The sequence below is a fragment of the Histoplasma capsulatum genome, genomic scaffold, assembly GCF_000149585.1.
Source record: "Histoplasma capsulatum NAm1 scaffold_15 genomic scaffold, whole genome shotgun sequence".
Lineage (NCBI taxonomy): Eukaryota > Fungi > Ascomycota > Eurotiomycetes > Onygenales > Ajellomycetaceae > Histoplasma > Histoplasma mississippiense.
Genome location: NW_001813968.1, coordinates 110,906 through 111,796, shown reverse-complemented (window position 1 = coordinate 111,796; position 891 = coordinate 110,906). Strand labels below are relative to the sequence as shown.

Genomic DNA, 891 nt, shown 5'->3' with positions numbered 1-891 from the left:
CAGAGGCACCGGACGAAGCGGCTATTTCGAGGAACTGTCCTCGTTGGATACAGTCAAAGTAGAAAAGCTTGTTCGGGAGTTCCTAGCTGCTCAGTCTCTTACCATATTACCCCAAAACTCATTTGGAGATGCCGTCTCCCAGTTTGTTGACAAGGACGACAAACATGCGATGGAAATGTTTGTAAATGAGTCGCTGGAGAGCCAAATAAAACATCTCCTGGCACTCGACCGGGAACAAGATGATGACGAAATAGATTACGGGGACGGAGAAGGACAGAGCGTCATTCAAGCTGCGATGGATAAATACCGAGCGCAGCTGGAGGACATGTTTGCCAAAGGCATCCAGCGACGTACTCGCGGACAGAGAAAATTCAAGCCGAAGCCCAGTGGTTGGGACAGTGAGTTTGATGGCCCTTGGGAAGACCAACCTGGTGCTCTAATCATCTCGGATAATGAAGCCGATGAAGATGTGGATGAGAACGCTCCTCCCCGGAGAGGGGCTGCAACCTCCACGGGACGAGGCAGAGGTCGAGGAGGCAGCACCTCAAGGGGATCTGCATCGCGAGCTACAAATACGCGCAAAAAAGCTTCCCCCGCTCCCCCTCCCGCTCCCCCTCCCGCTCCCAGCACCAAAACTCGCACCAGTCGTTATCAAACCGTATCGGATCACGATGGGGAGGATGAGGAAGGAGATGCAATTATGCTAGACGACATCAATGAAGATGAAGAGGGTGACTCCGACTCTCTATTCGTTCGACAAACTCCTGCTTCTTGTTGATACTAGATCAGCATCATCTGCGACAAGCCGCACACGGAAGCAGACCAACGCATCGTCCACCGTCACTACGGCCGCAACGAGAAAACCTTCCACTCGAGGCTCTGCAGCTACCA

At 52.9% G+C, this 891-nt stretch overlaps 1 protein-coding gene across 1 annotated transcript; it reads left to right on the top strand.

Moving 5' to 3' along the window:
* Nucleotides 1-175: 175 nt before the first annotated feature.
* On the top strand, nucleotides 176-778 carry HCAG_09012 (predicted protein; the record flags this gene model as incomplete). Its single annotated transcript, XM_001536011.1, has 1 exon — nucleotides 176-778. One exon carries the CDS (start codon nucleotides 176-178, stop codon nucleotides 776-778), a length of 603 nt encoding a protein of 200 aa, XP_001536061.1.
* Between the last annotated feature and the right edge of the window lie 113 nt (nucleotides 779-891).